The sequence below is a fragment of the Ambystoma mexicanum genome, chromosome 8, assembly GCF_040938575.1.
Source record: "Ambystoma mexicanum isolate Mex_15411 chromosome 8, UKY_AmexF1_1, whole genome shotgun sequence".
NCBI classification, from domain to species: domain Eukaryota; kingdom Metazoa; phylum Chordata; class Amphibia; order Caudata; family Ambystomatidae; genus Ambystoma; species Ambystoma mexicanum.
In genome coordinates this window covers 630190361-630208194 of record NC_090929.1, presented here as the reverse complement: position 1 = coordinate 630208194, position 17834 = coordinate 630190361, and the positions used below count along the sequence as shown (strand labels likewise).

The window sequence follows — 17834 nt, the reverse complement described above, 5'->3', positions numbered from 1 at the left end:
ACTCTCAAGTGCTACGGACACAAATGGAAGAGGTTCTCTGTCTGGTGCCGTGCACAGAAGATTAACCCTCTGCGGATTACGGCCCCTCAAGTATTGCCGTACCTATTAGGCTGGCCTATCTCACGCTTCCATCAAGGTACATCTGGCTGCCGTCTCACGTTACACCAGAACTACAGGACGGGCGTCCTTGTGGTCTCATCGACTGGTGAAGGAATTTATGAAAGGACTGTTCCGATCATTCCTGCCAGTGAAGGCCCCTGCCCCGGCGTGGGAGCTCAACGTGGTGCTGACTAGGCTCATGGGGGGCCCCATTCGAGCCTATGCATTCAGTGCCGTTGAAGTTTCTGTCGTGGAAGACAACATTCCTCGTGGCCATCACCTCTGCACGACGAGTGGGAGAGATCCAGGCCCTGTCTTGCAAGCCTCCATACTTGACTTTTCACGACACGAGGGTGGTGCTGAGGACGCACCCCTCCTTCATGCCCAAGGTGCTGTCGGACTTCCACATCAACGAGCCCTTGGTGTTGCCAGTTTTCTTCCCGTCGCCTTCGTCGCCGGCTGAGAGGATTCTGCACTCGCTGGATGTAGCTAGAGCGCTGAAGTTCTACGTGAACCGCACAAAGTTTTCAGAAGACATCACAGCTGTTTGTGAACTTTGGACCTGTGAATCAAGGGAAGGCTCTCTCGAAGACTTCCATTTCCAGATGGCTCTCCGGCTGCATCATGCACTGTCACCGGTTGGCAAACCGACCGTTGCCAGGCCGTCCGAGGGCCCATTCGACCAGAGCGATCGCTGCTATTACGGCGTTCCTGTCTGGTGTGCCCCTGCTCGACATCTGCAGGGCTGCTACGTGGAGGTGGACGCACACCTTCACAAGATTCTACTGCGTCGACTGGGATTCCAGGGAGGAGTCCAGAGTCGGCCAGGCAGTGCTGCGCAACCTGTTCGCCTAAGGTGAGCCTGGTGAGGAGGTAAGAGTTGCTTAATGTTGAGTTGTTGTATTGCTTGAAGTTGAGCCTGATGCCACCTCCCATGGTTGTGCATGTGTATACTGCTATGTATTCTTATATTCATGAGCGTGTGAATCCATGCCAGACCCCATGCTGGAGAAGGAACAAGTTACTTACCTGTAACTGTTCTCCAGCATGGGTCTGGCATCGATTCACATGCGAACCCTCCCACCTACCCCTCTGCGGTTCTTCACTTGGTCATACTGCCACTTCACGTGCTACCAAATCTGAGGATGGCTGCCAGGGGCGGGGCTTAGGGAGAGGGCAGTCATTGGCTGGGGCAGTATGACCCAGAGACCAGTGATTGGTTACTACTGAGAAAGACAGATCAGAAACGAAATTGATACTGATTTTTTCTATACCGAGGATTCCCGGCCTGACGACGGGGAATATTCATGAGCATGTGAATCCATGCCAGACCCATGCTGGAGAACAACAGTTACAGGTAAGTAACTTGTTCCTTCTCATTCATATTAATGTGGGCTATCCTGAAAACCTACCAATGATCTGGCCCTCGAGGTCTGGATTTGGACAGGCCTGTTCTAGACCATCTCACATGCTGAATTGCTTTTATATGACTACACGGCTTGGGACCCAACACCCATTCCAGAGCCGCCACAAAGCCCAGCTCTACAGTGATCTGCGTTTGTTTTATGTGATTACGCATGCATTGCTGCAGGCACAGCTCTCCATACAGGTAAAGGGAAGGGGGGTGGGGGGGCTTGGTCTACCCAGAGCGGTGGCTGTAGTCCTGGACATGTCTTTTAAGAGGTGCAAATGGTGGGCGATTGGAAAGGCGAGGCTGCACAAAGCTGCGAATAAGACTGACAGCCTTTGAAAGTCTAACGCATACTCGTATAGGTTAAAAAGCAGCACTGTTAGCACAACACACTTCCGTATCACTCCACAAAGGGCCGAGAGAAAGTGAGGTACTCGCCCTGAAGTGAAACACTAACACGAGACAGAAAGAGCGGGCACATGGACCCAGAAGGGAACTGATGGACAAGAGTGAACGGGAAATACGCGAGAAAGGGACAGAGTGGGGGGCGGGGGTGGGAGAGGGAAGAGTTTGAAATCCGAAGCAATGCAGCAGACGGATACTGAGCTAAACTGCAAACGATCGAGCTCAGTCTGTCATACTTTTAGAGCGCAGTTCAGTGTGAGCTGCAAGCTCACGGTTTCATTATTTATGTGGGGTTTGCAATCCTGGGAGCAGGACTGCTCTTGCGAGACCCGGGTGCCAAATGATTTGCTGGCCCCCTCTAATTGTCATACGTTATGACATCACAGAATATGACGTCCCCGCATTAATATTTAATTGTCGAGGGGATCGTGCAAAGTTGCCTTAATAGAAGTTCCCTGGTCAAGACAAGTGACAACATTATTTTGTGATGACCATTAATGATTGGTCACTTGTTGTTAAATCTGGTGCAATATCATAAGTGAGGCTTTTTGGGTGGGGGTCGGGGCTAGTGGGCAATCTCATTTAAATCACTTGTAGGGTCTTCGATAGGCCCATTGAAAGGAACACCTTAGCCCCCCTGTGAGGATATTGAATCGTGTACAATGTAGATCTGCATTGTATTAATGTCAGAAACACAGCTGTGGATTGCATGGACACTGACGGCCTATCTAAGGGGGACCCCGAAAGTCTGAGAAAACATTTTATAACGCAATTCATTATATATAATGGATGAGTCTTTCTTGTATTTTGGTGATGTTTTTATTGCATCTTTTTGGGACGATTTAATCCGAAATAAACTTTTATTGATTGACTTCTAATGTTGGCAGGTGAAATAAAAGGATTTGCCTGGGAGCAAACAGTTTGGTTAAGTGATGAAGCTGGGATTTGAGACTAGTCTGTGACTCCGGCCCTTGAACACAGATTGCCAGCTGTAGTTGCTAGGCCTATTTTGTTGGCTGCAGGTCCTTGGGCAACTTTGGTTTGAGACACACCATCTGGCTTTGGATTGCAGTACACACAAATTGTCATTCAGTTTTACTAACTGAAGTTGGCTGTTTTACAGCCGTTTTTAGGGTGTATATATTTGTCCATATGGTCCAAACTAGCAATACTTAATTGAAAAGTTTTATATATGAGTATTATTTTGACTGCCGAAAGAAAAGAATCTCCTGGTAACGTTTTCTTTAGTAAACATTAGATGGACCAATTGCCTGGGATTTGTCTTTGGGCCAGACAGAGCAAAGAGTCTCTACTGCAGGACTGCCTTATGGTGTAATCAAAGTAGAGCTTTATTTCTATTTTTTTTTTTTACCAGGGAGGTTAAGTCTTCAAATGTGATCTAAGTTAACACAGGACCAAGGTAAACAACTTCTCCAGGCCATCAAACTTCACTCATCCGTGGTCCTGGCAAATCGTCATTGGCCACTTTCCCTCTCACCCTATCTTTGGCCTTCAGTATTAAGCTATTGGGACGAATCTATAAATACTTTGTAGCTTTATAGCCCCCCGCCCACCCTCCGCCCCTGCCCCACCTTGAATGAAAGACTACAAATACCAGAGTATAATTCAGGTTGGGGCAAAACATTCGCGTGAGGAAAATGTGAAATTCGACAAACGCTTTTTGGTGGCAAATGAGCGCAAATGGAAATGGACTTTTTAATTTTCTTGAAATAATGCGCAAGTTTGGGTAACTAACTGGTGATTTTGTGTGTGCTTTCAGAATACAAATGCCCCTATTGCTGTTCTTATTACCTAAACGCTCAACTGTACGCTCTTGTGGAAAAAACGGAGGTTACTCAAATAAACAATTTCATGCTTCCTATTTAAATGATAGAACATAACAATGCTAGCGTGAAGTCCTTAAGTATTTGCAGGCCCCAGTGGGGCCTACTGTGCACTATTTGCTGTGCCACTGTAGGGTGGAGGCTGCAGGGGAGAATGGTATCGCAGGGGCTGGGAGCAGGGGCCTGATAATCACAGACAAGAGGTCACACTGGATGCAGCATTGCCCCTCCAGCAAAGCTATATACATGGAGGAAGCTGGCAGCTGGTGCCTGCGGGGCCCCAGTGAGTGTGGAGCCCTGGGCCATGGCACAGACTGCCCGTGTCTGGGAGTTTCTTGCTGGCTACAAATGGCCATTGTGAAGCAGAACAGACTCATCCCTGCCCAGGATAAGCAGCCTTTATCTACATGTGTCATGCTGTCACCTGTTTGGAATAAAGGAGAGGCCACATGGATGCTTCCTGGTTACTATTCAGCATAGATACAGCACCTAGAAAGTCCCGAACAGTGTGGACAACTATGCACGGAGCACGTGTCTATCCAGGCCCTGCCCAAAGTCCATTCAAGGCTGCTGGCCGACTCCCAATTACAGGCAGGCATTTTGTAAGGGTCAAGCTAGGTAGTGTCAGACTGTTATATTGTTTGAGCAGTGCTGAGCTTACTCGACCACTGCTATTACACCTTCCCCCCCCATACTCTCTTCCTTGTCCCACTCCTGAAACACACAATTACCTTCCCCCAGACAGTCTCACTGTTTTCCTCCCCCAATCCCAGTGAGGTATAAAAGTGAGAAGGACTTACCTGCGATCCTCCTGTTCTTTCTTGTGTGCTTCCGGAAATGTTCCCGCAGGGAACCTCCCGTGCTGGACTCGCACATTGCAGTCGCAGCATCTGGGGATACTGCCGGGCTGGAGCCGCATGAGAGGGTAGTGTAGGATCTCCTTCATGCTATGACCTTGAGCCGGTGCATGGGCAGTGGGGCGCTGCAGACCTTTGGCATCCACGGCACAGTCACCTGCAGTGGGTCAAGGGGAGGTGCAGAGCGATGAAGGTAGGTGTACGCAGCCACAGGCAGGCCTCCTGCTTACTCCGGTGCCATGGAAGGGGGCGGGGAATAAGATTGCTCCACCTCTGCAAACATAGAGGACTTTTCCCGCTCTGTCAGGATTGTCAGAGACGGTCTTGCCCTGTCAGTAGAGTTGGTTGGGGCTGATGGACAGGACTCAATCAGTAAAGAGAAAAAATAGCATGACAACCGCTTCAATGGTGTACTGGAGATGTGCACACTGAAGAGTTGCCTAAGCTGAACAAGGAAAGGAAGCATGTTGCGCTATCCTCGGGTTCACAAACTTCTGCTAGCAAAGGGGGAGTTGAGGACTAACCACTCCCCAATCTCCCTCCTAAGATTTATGGACACATTGTACCCCCGGTGTGGGAGGGGGGAGAGAATTAGCTTGAGCAGTCTTTTTGGAAATAGAATCTGCAATCCAACCTAATGGGAAGACTCTAAGGCCCCAAAAGAGGCTGCAGTCCATGGCACAAATGAGAAGAAAGCAGACCGTGCCCCAGGAAAACCTGTGTAGGGGCCCGCCTGTCCCACTGTACTTCGATCCATGGATCATACACCTTCCAGGCTCTCCGAGTGACTTTAGAGCCCATTATGGCCACATGGAAAAGGGAGCAGACTTTAATGCATTGTTAGACATTATGTAGAGGGAGGCGGAATGTCTGCCAGGTTAGCCTTTGATGGTGTAAGAGTGGCTGCACTCACCATGGGCACAACGGTACTGGCCAGAGGAGCGATTCATGTTGGGGATTGACAGACGGAATCTGCACAAAGACCAGTGGCCCTTCATTTGCCTTTTCAAAGGGCTGAACTATCCAGTGATAGCTGGAGAAAAATGTCCACCAGGTGCACACAGAAGGGAATCATACTGGGGACCCTACGCAGAGAACCGGGATCCAAATCTGCTAGAAGTGGCACCAGGGGAGCTAAGCTTAGCAGACTGCTTCTTCAATCATCCAGGTGGCTCAGTTTCAGGTGTAGGCACAGCCCTATGCTCTCAAGGCCAGACCCTCCCCCGTGCCAAAGACGGCACACTACTTACTGCATGGGTGCTGCTCCCGTAGGTCCATTGGGAGGCAGGTTGACTGTTTTTGGACCATTCTTCCAGATCCACATCTGACACTTGGGTCCTGTACTCCAGCGGAAGAGGATATGCCATTCAATTCTTCTTTCTAACGCAGGAATCGGGGGGACACTGAATACTCCATGGCCAGTGTATCAAACTAAGAGGAGCAATGAATGAGACAGACGAGATTTGCCTTCTGCTCCAAAAGAATGATTTACCAGAGTGCCACCGTGCGAGATAGGCGGGGGAGCATGAGACCAGGGGTTTGTAGCTTAGTAATCAACCTCAATGATATCAACCTGTTTGACTTAAACATACAGTTCAGGATGTAGACTCTTCAAAGGATCAACCCTCTCATCTCAGCTGGGGACTGGCTTGTGTCCTTCGATGTCAGTGATGGCTATCCACATATACCCATCGGGCCAGGTCACCAACAATATCAGAGGTTTGCGTAAGGGATCGTTTCACCCAATTTATCATCCAAGATTCATTCCCCACAGATGAGAAGGATTCACAAGCATGGAGTGAACATCTTTCAATTCCTGGAAGATATATTGATCAGGGGCCCCTCCATCTAGAGTGTCGACTATGGTGCGTCCAGAACTCGCAGCTGCTTAACCTCCTATGGGCTCCTAGTCAACATCACGCCTATCCCCCCCTCTCTCAGGATCTTCAGTAAAATGGGGCACATTTCCTAACCAACCAGAGTCTGGTGAACCTCCCCCTGAATCGGAACATGAAGATCTTGAGAGGTGGGATCCCCATCACAGAGTCAATGCCAGCTCACCAATGACTTTGCGGACAGCTTCTCAAAGCTTCAACAGTGTTTGTCACTCCTTGGGTCCATCTTCATCGATGCCCTCTGCTGGCTCACCTTCACTAGGCATTGGTCAGCAGCATCAGGGAGGGGACCGCGAGATCCAGACCCTCATGGGCCTTGAGATCACAGTTGACCTTCATTGCTGGCTTCATCCAGAAAATCCCTTGAGGGGCTTTTCCCTGGATTGCCTCCCCATCCCGGTGATAAATCAGTGCCCGAGGCTGGGGGCCATTTTCAGGACACATGCCTACACCAAGGCCTTTGGGTTACTGTGGATCCCACATGTGTCTGCCTCTAGTTCTCTCCACATAGATTGGGAAGGCTCTACCTGCCTTCACTCCACAGCCAATGGACAGATGGGTGCAAATTCAGACAAAATACCTTGATAGTTGCTTATATTCACCACTGGGGAGGGGAGAGGTGGGGAGGGTGGATGGCATACGTGGTCTCCTGTTGGCAGTGGTAGTCTCCGGCTGGGACCTTGAGCTCAACAGAGCTTGATATCCCTGGAGGCCTCTCACATCAAAGGGGTGGAAAATAAAGTTGTGGACTCTCTCAGCAGGGTTTTTCCCTAGTCTCAGTACCTGTGCATTTTTGCAGACTGCCTTTCGGGGATTGAGGGAATTCTGGATGGCTGCCCTGGACCTTTTTGCAACAGCAACCAATGCAAAGGCCATGCTCTAGATTGTCAGAGGTAGGGCTGTGGCATGAATCGATGCACTTTCCTGCAGTTGGCCAAAGGTCCTTCTTTATGCCTTTCCTCCCCATACTCCTTCAGTAGATCAGGGATAGTAGCGCCAGGGTGATCCTGGTGGCTCCCTTCAGGAGTAGGAGATCATGGTTCACGCTTCTCCTTCTGTGGTTTTCCTTCCCTCCATCTGATCTCCTCCCGCAAGGGTCCTTGGAGCAGTTCAACAAATGGAGTTGGATGGCATAGCCATTCAGAGGGAAGGGCTCCTCCAGCAGTGGCTCTCAAGAACCCTCTTCTCATTGGTCCAGACGATGACGAAGCTTATGGGCCTATGTGCTTCACTGGCAAGCCTTTGTGTCTTGGTGTGGATGGAATGCATTATTTTATTTAGGTTGTGGGGCTCCTGCCATTGCGTAATTCCTCCAGAAGGTTTCAACATGGGTCTGGCTCAATATCCATTATGACTCGGTGGGCTTCCATTCCACCTTTCTCCTGTCCTTGGCAGACAAAATTATTGTCCAGCTCTTTATGAGGTGGCATTCTCTTAAACATTCTAGATTTAAGACCTTGACCTTCATAGACTACTTGAAGCCCTCCAAGGGACACCTTTTGAGGGCATGTCCCTTAAGAGGTGGGAATGGTGGGTGATTGGGAGGGGGGGCCTGCAGAAAGCTTCTTTCTATCGGGGACAAAGGCACACTAATGGTGGCCATTTAAATGCATTTTCTTGCACTGTTTTCTTCAGTCTTGCCAGAACTGTTGTAAAACGCAGCATTACAGGGTGGAGTGGAGGAAAGGAAGGACCTGTTATGGGGTTTGATCTTAGGGGTGCGGGGCATTTTAAGAAAAGTAATTATGATGTATTGAGTTTTAAATGTGTCATTATGAACTGTGTGATTTATACCCGATTTTCTTTTAAATCTTTTTGTATGGAATAACGAAGAACTACTTTTGACATTTAAAAACTATCTTTAATTTTTGGTATGCAAGGTTGACTTGGATCAGCCAATTAATAATAAATAAAAAAATAAAGATGCGGAGGGGGGTGAAGAGTGGGCAGCAAAGGGGCCAGGGCAACGAGAACATATGTCTACAACTTTTTGTTTTACACTTCAACCACTGCCCCGAACACATCCTGAGCGGGTCAACTACAGCATGTCAACCTCCTGGGCTGAGGCTAAAGAGGTGTCACTGATTGACAGTTGCAGGGGCACAACCTGGGCCACTCAAGGAGCTTTCATGTGTCATCTTCTGCACTTGACAGGCCAAACTGACAGGTTTGCTACTGCCATCTTCTGCACATCCTTCCTTCAGGGTGCTATTTTTCACAAACGGTTCGTGTGTTGAAGCATTCTTGCGGTCGGGTTTTCTTTTTTTCAGCTTGGCGAACAACCTATGCTATGGTTTACTTTCAGTGTTTTCCAGACTGGGACAGGGGAGAGGGGACGTGGGGGTGCTGCCCTGATTACTTACTCGTAATCTTCGTTACAACTAGTCTCTTATTTGTCACAATCCTGACTCCTGCCTCATGATTTCCTGGAGGACTGATCACTTCGGTTCAGTGGTAGTATCAGGGGGGGGGGGGGTCACAGGTAAATCCTCCCTGTTTTATACCCCACAGGGATTGCGGGGTGGGGCTGGGGGAGGGGGGGGAGGGTGGCGGTGAAAGGAAACAGTTACATTTTTCCTTCTTCTTGGAAGAATGTCTGGCTGGGGGGTGATTGCCCATATGTGTTTTAGGACTGTGACGAGGAAAACGGGCACTAGGTTTAAGGAACATTACTGATCAGTAATCGGGGGCACCACCCATCAAACTAAAGTAGCAGTCTAGGTGTGCTTGAATGGTAACCCTTTTGGAAGTGCCTCAAATGGGTCGCAGGGATGAGCACAGGAAACCACATAAAACATGAAGACCTGCGAATCCTGTGGCTGTATTGCTAGACGTGGTGTTGGTTGGATATGTGTAACTTGGCCAGCACTGCTGTTCTGTCAGCCTCGAGATAATGCACGTTTATTGCTTTAGATGCCTGTTCATCCTTTGTCAAATTCTCACGGAGATAACTATCATGTGGGGTACATGTTTCTATTTATTTCCAATTGCATTTTTTTCCATGGGGCTTTTGTGACCATGTGTTCAACAGATGTTGTTCAGTCTCCAGCCCTCTCTGCCTCCCCCACTTGCAAATGTTCCCTTCCTAGTAAACTAGTTTAACTTGCATAGTCTTTCCAGCATAGAACACTGTCATTCCACTGTCGCATGATTATCTGAAGCCCGTCTTCGCGGCTGGCATGCTCATGTTGACTCCCCAGTGTGAGGAAGGCATGGTATTCGAGCAGTAGACACAGACACAATGGATACAAGTTTCGAAAAACCTTTATTTAATATTTGTGTAGGGGTTGGTAGAATGCCTAACTGGCTCTAACTCTGAAAGGGGAGTAGTCTCGACCATTAAACAAATAATAAATAAGTCCAAGTCAGTCAAATAAAAATAAAAAGACCTATACTAAGAAAACCTAACCTTGCCCTCCTTCTCAAAATGACAAATGTGTTAAGGGAATACAAAAGGAAAAATAGTGTCTCAAAATAAATATCAGAATGGCTTAATTAACAACTCCCTTCCCCATGTTCAGTCCCATGGGGTCTAGATAGTACTGTGCCATTCATCTATCCTTTTTTAAGAAACTATCAGTCTTGCACACTGGCTTACTGGCACAATTCAACAGGTAAGTCTTGGGTTTAGGCTTCGTCCGTCTTGTTATCAATACTCTGTTCACATCAGTTTCTCAATTTCTCACAGTTCTGCACAGGCTTCACTCTGCAGGGCGCGAGCCTGTCTTCTTTGTGGTGGTTCCCGTCCCCATGTTTTGTCTTTTGTATCTTTTCATTGTCGAAGACTTTCAAAACTGCAAGGATTTTACATAGACCTCTGCATGACCACTTCGACCTCTCTTTCAATAATTCTGCAATTCACAATCTTACTCATCTTGTAACACCAAGGCCTCTTGGTACTTGTAGTTCTTATTCTCTTTAGTTTGCCCTCTTGGTCTTTTTTCAAAGTTCATATATTTTGTCCTCTTGGCTTATTCAGAGTTCATATACTTCGTTGTCCTGTTATTCAACTTTCTTTTCTTAATGCGTTTACTTTCTTAGCTTTGGATCCCGGTGTAATATCTTTCAACTCTCATAACATTTCACATCACCTTGCAGGAGCACTGCTACTTTGTATCCTTTCTTTTTACAATTCACCAATTGTTCTTTCCATTTGTGTTTTTATCAGCACATGTGCAACCATCAACTTTCAAGTATTAGTTACTTTTGCTTGAACACAAACCAGACTTTTGTTGCCTTCGATAACTCACTGGTCGTGTTAATTGGTCTACTTTCATCTTATTCATCTTATTCAAGTCAAGGCCATTACCCAATGCCTCCTCTGCTCCTCCCCAACTCAGCTGTTCGCCCGGGCGGGTCGTGGTCCGCTTCCATGAAACGTTTTACTCTGCTCAATCGGCTCCAGCCTTGCAACGGTTACGGCTTCCTGAAAGTGTGGACTTCTCACCTGGCTCTCTTGATCTGTACAACTGCTGATCAGCCCATTGGCTTTCTTAATTCCACAGCCTGGTTCGCATCAGCCCCGAAAATGAGCTGTTCCTTCTCGTACCCAGCCTTGCTGAAAGTGTGTCTGTGCATGCTACCTTTTTATTCTCACAGAGAGCGTTAACAGGTGGCAGATGTGCATTGTTAGGACTACGTGCCTGACTCGGCCTGGCATCGTTACAGGGACAAAGCCAATGCAAGTCAGTGGAAGTAATCTTTCTGACCTCATTCCTCATCTTCCTATGCTCAGTACTGTTGTCAGTGTCAAGTGGAGAGGAATTATGGGAGATGACGTTTCCTTAAAATAAGCAGGGATAGGGGTTAGATGGGTTGGGGGGGGAAAGTGGGGACACCATGTCTCGCCATTGGGTGCTTCTCCCCCACTACGAGGATCCCCCCTACCCAGGTGATCCTCCCTCGCTTGTCCACCTGCACGGTCTGGATCCAAAAGCGATGGCCTTTCCCTGGGCACCGAAGTACAGGATCCCCAGGGTCTAGGTTGTGAAACACCCTCTGGTTTTTCACACCAGGCATGGCACAGCCTTTACCCACCATCTTTCTGGGCCCGCATCACCCACAACCCTGTGGCACGCCTTGCACGCATTCCATCGTTGTATCAACTTTTTTGGCCTTGTCAGACGCATGACAGCTATGTCAGTGATGACCATAGCACAATGTATTCCTGAACAAAAGGTGATATTACATTTGTGAAGTCTGCATCCTGACACTGTCTCAAGAGCTGAGGAAGACTCTCAGGGTTAGGAAAGCCAGCCTACCAGAGCCCATGGGCTGGTGCCACAAGCTACCTGCTGAATCTTTCTCCCAAGCTACTTGACTACATTGAGAACTTGGCTGACGAAGAAAGTGAGGATTCCTTCCCCCCCACTTGCCAGTTCTCCATTTTATAAACTGGCAAACCATGAGCCCATGAAGAGACAATGAACTGAAGTTATGGTACTCTGACAGATTCACCTCTGTAGGGCACGACCTCTGAATGACAAGACTTCAGCAGAACAAATATCATGCCTGAAGGGCAGCACCGTTCCCTGTAGTTGGTTCACGATTTCTAATCCGAGAATGCTCTCTGCGCTATTAGTGTGCTGAAGCTATTGCAGCAGCGGTAGTTGCCTATGAATCACGAGAGCAGATGCTTAACTGCGCAAAGGCAGCCAGACTTCACCTGGCCTCAAAATGGCAACTGGGCCATTTAAAGATTCTGCAAGACTTGGTGAAGCTACCATCGAGACGAATTGCGAAAGTAGACAAGCCGATGGGTCATGCCAGCCAAATCCAAAGTCTTGTTTAGTGAGCTGCCCAGCGCCACTCTCTAAGAGAGCAGGTACTATTGACTTGAAGGTGCTTTTGGAAATGGTAGTTGTTACGAGCTGGCGGATAGTACAGTCCTGGGAAGTGGAGGAACCTGGAGACGAGGTAATGTGCCTGAGAGGTAAGAGACTGGAGAGCCCTGTCATTGTAAAGTGAAAGCAAGGTGCATACCAGCGCGTTGTCCAACGGGACAACCCAATGGACAGACTGCAGAAGTTTTCTGGGCACTATATTCTCCGAAGTTTGTGAGAAGCGCACTAGGTGCTATCATTCTGAGATTGTTTGGGTGTCGAAATGCGCTGGGTGCTGCACCAGATTGAGAAGGAACGTCAGACTAGTATCCCTCCCAGATAGGAAATGTTGTCGTTTAATGCTTCATGAAACCTCCGGTTTAGATGATTCTGAGAGAAGCGCATAGATGTACTTACTAGAGAACCCCCCAGAACTGAGATGCACTCATCCCACTACCCTTCCTGGGCAGAATAAATGCTTTGTTGGAATATAGTGTCTATTGTGTTATGTTGGTCCACCACAAATGCCAGGGGACAGAATTGAGAGCAAGCCCCCACAGGTTCTAGGCATCTGCCCCTGTGGAGCTGGGATATCAAAGGATGCTGCCCTTGTTTACAGCCAGGAGTGCTGCAATGAAGGCCTAGCTGCACGTGCATATTTCAAGTTAAAATTGAGCCGTTTTAAAAATATGCAAAATTCTGCTCATCTAACGTGAAACTTATTAGCTTTTTATTTTTTTATTTGTATTTGGTTTAAAAAAAAAACTTTAAAATTAATCAATACAAGAATATTGAAAAAAAACAAGATCATTGTATTTTTCTTGTCTGCATCCATACTTTGGGAGTGCTGATGGAATTGTACTCGAGCAGACGTTTCATGAAGTAGAGAAACCCACGTCGCCCATACTCGCGCCTCAATTGGTGGCAGTGCAGAGGCTCATTGGGTGGCCTCCCCATACACATCTTGATATTTGAGACTTTTGATCCTATGGGAGCAGTTTATATTTTATTGCAGCATATCTGTTGTCTTGTGTGGCGATGATGCATCTCCCCATGACTGTTATTGCGCAATCACCATGTCCGTGATCGATGGGTCACAGTTTTGCCAGCATTTCCTTATGCTTTAATTCTATTGCAGGCACTGGCGCCCGCCATAGACTGGATGCCATTTCTCCGCACAGTCTTTAGCCCGGTGGAGATCAACGAGACCGAGCCGGTGGTGGTGTACGCCATGGAGTATCTTGGGCAGGTGTCGGAGCTCATCAATGCCACAGACAAAAAGTAAGTTTGGGTGTGCAGGGCAAAAGAATGGTAAAATCACAGGAATTTGTTTTCTGGAAGGGAGTGCACAAAAAGAGTCAAACACTTGTGAAGGGGGGGGCCTGTGCCTAGGACAGCTTTGTTACAGGAAGGGGGAGCAGGCTGGCCCAGGTATGTCCAGGTCTCAAGGATTGGTGACCATCCCAAGCCTGGAAGGTCCAGACCTATAGATATGAGAGAGGACTTACCCATGAATGAGGTAATCTATTAGGGGAAGAAGGGCTTAAGCTTCTAGTGAGAAGGCTAGAGGTGAAAGATGGTTTTGACTCGAAGGGGGAGAGGGTTGGATCCCTGAAGCATCCGGGTTTTAGGAGGCTCTCCTAGGGGGAGATACCAGAAAAGATTGGGGGAAAAAACATATGGTATATTTGCCTGAGTTCCGGCTGTACGAAAATCCTGTACAACCAAAAATTCTATCAAATATCCCATACATGATCATTATAACGAACAAGGGGGACGGGGGGTTGTGGGGGTGTCCCCCGCATAGGGGAATAAAGGTAGAATAAAATGGAAACTACCCTGCGGCTCCCGTTCCCAAGCACCTAAGTGAAGGGATCCAGTGTTGCAGGGAGTCAGCGGCAGACAACGAGCGGTCGGTGGGTGGGTGGTGGGGGTGTGTGTGTCCCCTTCCCCTTGTGTCCTTTTCTGTACAGCTTTGCCTATATCCTTCTCTTCCCGAACAGCCTCCTCAACAACTACATGATGTGGAATGTTGTGCGCAAGGTGTCTTCATTTTTGGATCAGCGCTTTCAGGATGTTGAGGAGAAGTTCCTGGAAGTCATGTATGGAACCAAGAAGGTATGGTGCTGATGCAACAATTACTTTCATCCTTGCTGCCACCTTTATTCTTTCTCATTGCATCCCCATCCCTACTCTCCTCTCGTGCTAGGTCTAATGAGTTCTGCAAATGTCTCTCTCCCACTATACAGGTGTCTCAAACTTAGCAGGGCCTCTGCGCCCAAATTGCATTGTGTGTTCTCCAAACTGCATTGAAAGGCCTCTCTCCCATTATACAGGTGTCTCAGACTTAGCAGGGCCTCTGTGCCCAAATTGCATTGTGTGTTCTCCAAATTGCATTGATAGCAGGGCCCTGTGCCAAAATTGCATTGTGTGTTCTCCAAACTGCATTGACAGGCCTCTCTCCCACTATATATGTGTCTCAAACTTAGCAGGGACTCTGTGCCCAATTGCATTGTGTGTTCTCCAAACTGCATTGATAGGCCTCTCTCCCACTATACAGGTGTCTCAGACTTAGCAGGGCCTCTGTGCCCAAATTGCATTGTGTGTTCTCCAAATTGCATTGATAGCAGGGCCCTGTGCCAAAATTGCATTGTGTGTTCTCCAAACTGCATTGACAGGCCTCTCTCCCACTATATAGGTGTCTCAAACTTAGCAGGGCCTCTGTGCCCAAATTGCACTGGGTGTTCTACAAATTGCATTAATAGCAGGGCCTCCGTGCCCAAATTGCATTGTGTGTTCTCCAAACTGCATTGATAGCAGGGCCTCTTTGCCTAAATTGCATTGTCTGATCTCTAGACTGCGTTGGTAGGCATCTCTCGCACTATATAGGTGCCTCAAACTTGGCAGGGCCTCTGTGCCCAAATTGCATTGTGTGTTCTCCAAATTGCATTGATAGGCCTCTCTCCCACTATACAGGTATTTCAAATCTAGCTCACTCTCAAATTTAGCTAACTCAAGTCGCCAGTGAATTACGGTATGGGGTCACTCTAACTAGGGCCTCTCGCATCACAAGGCGTAAGTCCAAACAGCGCCCATCCAAGCCACCCTCCAACCAACAGATGCCCTCCCCAACCCACGCAACCTGCTCACCACAGTGAACCGTGCTCAGGGAGACGGACAGTAAAGAGACCCACGATAACACCCAACTTAATAACCCGTACCACCGCCTTCCACTACACCACAAGACAACCAAACCAAAAGCAGGACCAACTAGACGTCACCTAACAAAGACTAAACAAACTTTCAATCTTACAATGCCGCGCAAACGACCCATTCCAAGGAAAAGATGAAGAGACGAAAGAACAAACACTCCAGAACAGCATCTTAGCAGATCAACCATAGACTGGACCCCCAAAGACAGGAATACAAACCGAGGCAACTCTGAGAGAAGAGAAAAATCCCTCTACCTAACTCCATACCTTGCAGACAGCAGGCCACCACAGCAATCCAACCCAACACTAGAAGCAGCAACTTCAAACAACCTAACACAAGCAAGCAGAAGAAGGACAACCAACAAAAACAGCAAACAGACGACTGACACAATAACCCCCTATATCACCAAAACAAGAGGAACCTCCAATCAACAACCACAACTCCCGGAAGACGAACGCGATGAAAACACAAAAAACCAAGACAAAATCTAGAAGAACTCTTCGAAGACGCTGACACCCCGAATCCCACAGTCCAACAATTGACCGACCCGGAAGGAAACCTCAACACCGAACAGAAGGTGACCTCGACAAAGACCAAACCAAACAAAACCTCCAAACTTCACTGCAATCTAATAAACGCAGGATCCATGTCAAAACACTCAACAGAAATCTTTGACCTACTCAACGACAACGGCATTGACATCCTGTTCATCACAGAAACATGGCTGGACGACAACTACAAAATCACACTCCAAAACTGCCTTCCGACCGACTTCAAATGCCTACAAATAAACAGGAAAAACATTCAAAGAACACCTGAAAATAAAAACTGACGAACCACTCAACATCCTCAACTGCGAAACCATGGTAATACACCGCGAGCCCAAAAACCAACATCACATTCATCCTGGTATACAGACCGCCAACATACGATGCAACATTCGTCGATAACTTCATATAAGCCATCACCAACTTGGCCATCAACCACGAACACCTAATCATCCTGTGGGACTTCAACATCTGGTTTGAAGACAGCCACGCCAACTCCCAAAACTCACTAATTGAACAACTCAGCAACATGAAACTACGACAACTAGTCAAAGGAGCAACACACTCGGCAGGACATACCCTAGATGCAATTTTCACCAAAGAAAAACTCATCACCACGGCACCGCCGATACAAATACTGTGGAGCGACCATCTCATCATCCCATTCGTGATCACTCTGCCTACCCAAGCCTACATCCAACATCCAAAACTCACTACCACCACCAAAAGAAACTGTTAACATGTCAAAGAAAGCAACCTATTCGAACAACTGGAATTAACAAAACCCTCAAATACAGAATTGGAGCTAGCGGACCTAGACGGGAAAGCAGAGATACTGCACAAATGGATCGCAAATACAATAGACAAGATTGCCCCAGAAAAACCGTTCACCCCATAAAAAAAGAGCAATGTCCAAATGGTTCACCCCACAATTAAACAACATGAAAAAGAAAAACAAAAAGAGGGAATTGGAATGGAGGAAAGAATACAACCCAAGGAAAAAACACTGTACCAGAAACAAATCCGCGCATACAAGAAGGAAATTCAAAAAGCAAAGAGAAGACACTACGATGACAGAATCAACAATACCACCAACACACAAAAAGAAATGTTTAGCATCATTAAAGAAATGAGAAACCCACCAGGCTGTGATAACACCCCAACGCCCTCAGAAAAACTCTGCAACGACCTGGCAGACCACTTAAAAAAAAAAAATCAATGACATCCGACAAACCATACAAAAGCGACCAACCAACCACAACACACAACCCAACGGACCTAACACGGAACCAAAGCACAAACTCCAAAGCTTCCCTGAAATATCAGCAGAGGCATTCGCAATGCTGGTAAAACTAAGCAAGAAAGCGGGATCACCCATGGACCCCTTTCCCCCAGGCATACACAAATCAATACTCGCGCAAGGATCGCCAGCAGAACACTACAGAAACCTTCTAAATCTTTCACTATCAACAGGGACTGTACCGAAGATCTTCAAATCAGCATACATCAGACCACTCTTGAAAAACACAAGTGGTGACGTAGATGACCTTTCCAACTACAGGCCAATCTCTAACATCTCCTACCCAGCAAAACTTCTAGAAACCTACGTATATAAACGAACTCAAGAACACGTAGAAAAACACCACCCGCTGGACCAAGCTCAAATCGGTTTCAGACCAGCGAGAGGAACGGAAACAGCATTACTATCCATCTGGGACGATCTCAAAACTAACGCAGACT

The 17834-nt window shown here is 47.5% G+C and overlaps 1 protein-coding gene across 5 annotated transcripts in view; it reads left to right on the top strand.

Moving 5' to 3' along the window:
* The window catches only part of ECE1 (endothelin converting enzyme 1), a 696412-nt gene that overhangs the window by 458003 nt on the left and 220575 nt on the right, over positions 1-17834 (top strand). For all 5 annotated transcript variants that reach the window (XM_069610356.1, XM_069610353.1, XM_069610355.1 and 2 more), the window contains 2 exons: positions 13472-13614; positions 14337-14451. In XM_069610356.1, coding sequence (XP_069466457.1) covers positions 13472-13614; positions 14337-14451 — 258 coding nt within the window. The remainder of the gene's footprint in view (positions 1-13471; positions 13615-14336; positions 14452-17834) is intronic.